Source organism: Poecilia reticulata, linkage group LG8 (genome assembly GCF_000633615.1).
Source record: "Poecilia reticulata strain Guanapo linkage group LG8, Guppy_female_1.0+MT, whole genome shotgun sequence".
NCBI lineage: Eukaryota > Metazoa > Chordata > Actinopteri > Cyprinodontiformes > Poeciliidae > Poecilia > Poecilia reticulata.
The window spans coordinates 27,655,914-27,660,752 of NC_024338.1; the positions used below are offsets into that span (position 1 = coordinate 27,655,914).

General features: G+C 38.5%; 1 protein-coding gene across 1 annotated transcript in view; it reads right to left on the reverse strand.

Annotated features, from left to right (window-relative positions):
- eif3d (eukaryotic translation initiation factor 3, subunit D) overlaps positions 1-1,426 on the reverse strand; it is a 9,860-nt gene extending 8,434 nt beyond the window's left edge. Inside the window, exons 1-2 of the mRNA XM_008417214.1 lie at positions 1,320-1,426; positions 77-202 (exon numbers count right to left, since the gene is read on the reverse strand). Of these exons, the coding sequence (XP_008415436.1) occupies positions 77-199 (123 nt within the window). The 5' untranslated portion in view covers positions 200-202; positions 1,320-1,426. The remainder of the gene's footprint in view (positions 1-76; positions 203-1,319) is intronic.
- Positions 1,427-4,839: the final 3,413 nt, after the last annotated feature.

The window sequence follows — 4,839 nt, forward strand, 5'->3', positions numbered from 1 at the left end:
GTCAGACAGAACGAACCGATCACAGATCGTCAGTCAGACAGAACGAACCGATCACAGATCGTCAGACAGAACGAACCTTCCCCAGTCGGTCTCCTTTGCTGAACGGTTGGTACGGCATGTCCTTGAACTTCTCTGGGACGGCGCAGGGGCCCCATCCAGACGGGTTGTCCTGGATCACAGGGGCGTGAAACTTCGCCATGACCTGACGTCAAAACAGACAGACGGTTGATCAGTTTTGCACTTTAATAATCAGCTGATTGATCTGCGTATGGCCAGGGTCTCAGATCGCAGCAGCACTCATTTCTCCAGCAATGAACTCAAACAGAGCATTGATCAGATTGCGCAGTGGGCTAATCATCATCGACCCCTGAAGGAGAGAAAGACGTCTGCTGTAATTTAAGATGGAAACATTTTCAAGGATTACATTCATTTATTCTTCAAACTTAATCATTTCTGTAAATACTTTGAGTTACATCGTTTCTTTAAACTGGTTTCCTTGGCGACTTTGTGGTTATAATGAGAAAAAAATTAATTTAAATAAAAAAGATATAACGATAGGTGTCAGTAAAATGTATTTAAAACATTTTAATTTCCGTTTGTGAGTGTTGTGCTTTTTAAATAAGTGTAGCTGCAAATTCAGCAGAGAATTATTATCAGACATTTCCAATATAAAAGCAAAAAATAAGATCAGCACAACTTCTATACATTTTTATGAATAAAGAAATCAGCTCAGAATAATAAAAAAAAATCAACATTTAGACGGGGAATAAACACATCACTTAAACTTTCATAGTCCAGAAAAAACTGAATGTTTAAATATCAATTTGAAAATTTACAGAATCAGATTTTACGTTTGAATAATGAAATTAATTTTTACGTTATTCAAAATTCAATGTCACAGAAAAATATGCACACATGACGGCAAATCCGAAACTATTTTGGTTTATTTGTATATTGAGCAACAATTATTATCGATGTTGAGTAATAATATTTAAACAGCTCGCAGGTTTTCACAGTAACTCTTAACTTATTCACTAGCTTTATCTGAAAGTCATTTTGCTTCTCATTATACAAGGAAATGCGTTTATATGAAAGTTCCCGTCTCTCCAGATGGAAACACAGTTTTAAATTTGGCATTTTTAACATTTTGGCCTCCACTAAGGCGGGTCTTCTTGCCAGGTGGCTCCCACCGACAATGCTAAGCTAACTAGCTAACTAACTAACTACAGAAACCTTCCGGCGATGATCGACTTCATCTCAAAACACCAACAGAAGCGGAAGCAGATTTCCAGTCCTTCTGTGTTTCATTCAACACTCACCTTTACCTGCAAACCTTTCAGTGAGAAATTCAACCCAAAAGCCTTTACAACGATGTAAAAGCCGACGGAGCGCCGGTGTGAAAGGAAGTGATGAAACACGACGAGGCACAAGGCATTTCCTGCCGTAACTGAAGAGCAGCTGGCGTAAAATATAAAAACGGTGGTTTAACGCTTGTTATTAAGTTTTCACTATATTTATTGTAGGTTTGATAAACTAAATATAAACTAATCTGAAATTTTCAGATTAAAATGCTTGTTCGCTATAAAAGTTACAAAACTACGGAAGTCTCTTTCCACTTTGCATTTTTGTCACTGCCACTAGATGGCAGTAACGAGATATTTATGAACCACCTTAATTTGGCTCACTTTGTTACAGCAGACAGTCCAACAACATGACTGTCAGGTTAATTGGCCTCTCTAAATTGCCCCTAGGTGTGAGTGTGTGTGTGTGTGTGTGTGTGTGTGTGTGTGTGTGTGTGTGTGTGTGTGTGTGTGTGTGTGTGTGTGTGTGTGTGTGTGTGTGTGCATGGTTGTGTGTCTCTATGTTGCCCTGCGACAGACTGGTGACCTGTCCAGGTCACCTGTCCAGGTCACCTGTCCAGGTGACCCCGCCTCTCGCCCGGATCGTTAGCTGGAGAGGCACCAGCACCTCCTGACCCACTAAGGACAAGGGTGTCAGAAAATGGATGGATGGATGATAACATAATAAACCCTCCGCTTTTAACAACGCTGTAGACCGCAGAGATGACCACTAGGGGGCAGGAAATCCACGAATAATAGAAATTTGACTCAAGTTTTCAAGTGTGCTGACATAAAGTATGACATAAGAATTAAGGAACAACATGATCATGTATTTGGAACCAACTTGTTTTGTTTTTTGTTTTTGTTTTCTTAAATAAAGACACATAGAGGAATTGTTGAGGTAGAGAAATATCTGCTTCAGTGTTTAGTAGTTAGAGACTCAGGTTGTTCATTAGTGACGCAGCCCTGGGGAAGAAACTGTCTGTGGTTTGTAGATAATGCTCCGCAGTGAGAGCCTGCAGGGGAAACCTAAACAGATTGTTTCAGGGTGTTTGAGGTCTGCAGAGACATTAGCTGCCTTTTCCCTGACCTTTGACCTGTCAAAGTCCTGGATGGAGTCCTAATGATCGTCTCTGCAGGTTGGCTGCAGTTTGGATCTGTCATGTTTTTCAGATGAACCAAACCACACAGTGATGGATGAACACTTAATACTTATTTTATTTTTATTTATCTTCATTTAACCAGAATAAAATCTCACTGAGATTAAAAATCTCTTTTTAATGGATTTCATTGGAAGAGGAAGCAACTAATAAAACAAAGAAGTTACACGTTTAAAATCTTTTAATGTTTTACGGTTCTGAAAAAGGCAGAAGGCGTTTAAGAAAACAGGAAACAAATATGAATATTAGTTTTTATAGCATTTTTTTGGAAGCAGACACTGTAAACACTTTTAAAAGTTGCTGTTATTTTCCTTCCGTTTGTTCTCAACAGGAGCTGCAGCTTTTACAAAATAAAAGTCTGTCTAATTGAAATGTTGCTCAGGCTCAGGTCTGATTGAAACACGTGAAGCGTTTTCATCTCGGCGGCTTCCTGTTGGAGGCTCTCAGGTGGTTAATGACGCTGCATGTTTCCAGTCTGCCGAGTCTTTAAACGTCAAACTGAGACAAAGAATCTGTGACTGTAAAACCGAAGCAGCTCAGGGATTAAATCTGATTTCTCATCAAACATGTCCGCCGGCGTTCCTCAGGGATCTGACGCTCGCTGTAGACATGCGGCGGTTATTTTTACTGTCTGACTGAGTTACATGGGAGCGTCTGGAAAATAACAGGTAAAAACAGAAGAACTCGATTAGAGCAGACTGACCTTTTCCTCTCCAGCTGCTCTCTGTTGAAACCTGCTTCCAGTTTCTCTAGATGGAAAAATACTTTCATTTATTTATAATCCAGTGTTTGCAGCGCTTCAGTCTTACAGACTTTCTCCAAATTGAATTAAATTATCTTAAAATTTCTACACACCAACATCCTATTATGACATTTTGATGGTTTTGCAAATGTATTAAAATAAAAACGACCCGTCTTCAGGCAGTGTGTCCTGATCTGCTCAAGCTTCTGATAACGATGATAATTATAAGCCTGTCGCAATAGTCGATAATCAATAATCAATAACCAATGAATTACATGATAAAACGGGCGTTATAATTTCCATAGACATGATTTATCGTTTTTCTGTTTCATCCAGAAACTGGATGGTAAAAGTTTCCATTTTAGTTTCAACTGAACGTTTTGTTTTGTTTACAGAGATTTTATCATTTATAATTCATTTTATTTGTTTGTTTTATTTATTTTGGATGTTTAAAATGTCTTCCATTTCCACTATTAAATGTTTTTACAGTTTGAAGTTTGGGAATCTGTTCTTGTATTATTGTGAATTATTATATATTATTACTTGAAAATGGTGTCAAAACAGCAACGACGTCATTTATCGGAATAACTTCTGGAATAATTTATCACCAGTAAAGTTTGTTTCATCTATTTAAACTTTCTGGTTCAGACTCATTAATCCTCCATCACAACAGCTCATAAACGATCATAAACCTTAATTAATATTAAAATGTCCATGTTGGCTGCAGATTCCTGTAGGCTGATTGTTTTCTCAGATATTGATCTGAATGTGAAAGAACCGAATATTAATGAGACGAAGCAGAAAAACCTGCATTTGATCTGCTGAGTAATTCTGATGGTTTTTAATGTTTGGTTGACTCATCATATCACAAACGTTCATATTTTCTGTCATCCTGCTTGTTGTTCACAGAAACATCTCAGATTTAAACGTCTCTTCATGTTGACCTTTGACCTGCAGACTGAAACCTACAGAATGACCCGTTTCTGTCAGATGTTTGGACTTAATGTCTGTTGAAACATGACGTGTTTTAACACTCTGTACACATTATTATATTTAATCAAAAACATGTTCATTGAATTGTCTAAAAACAAAATAAAAGCTTCGTGAGGACAGAGAGCGTTCTCGTTCTGTCTGGTCAGGTTTACCTTCGTCTCTTCGTTTACGTTTTGCTCAGATTTACATGATTGTTTTTCTCACTTCCTCCTGCCTGCTGGTTTATCCTCCCAATCATATTTCATATTTTATTCTTCTTCTGTGTCTCTTCCATGCTGTAAATACCTCAGAGAGCAGAAATCTCTGCTCCAGCTGGAAACACTCAGAGGAAAAACCAGCAGACTCACAAAAACACATTTTATTCCTGACAATCTGAGCCTGAATGTAAAAACTGCAGCAGAAACCAAAGAAAACGGAGCAGCAGGAAGTTTGGATTAAAGTCCGTCAGGCTGAAACCGTCCTACTGGGAATCTCTTCCATCCTACTGGGAATCTCTTCCATCCTACTGGGAATCTCTTCCATCCTACTGGGAATCTCTTCCGTCCTACTGGGAATCTCTTCCATCCTACTGGGAATCTCTTCCATCCTACTGGGAATCTCTTCC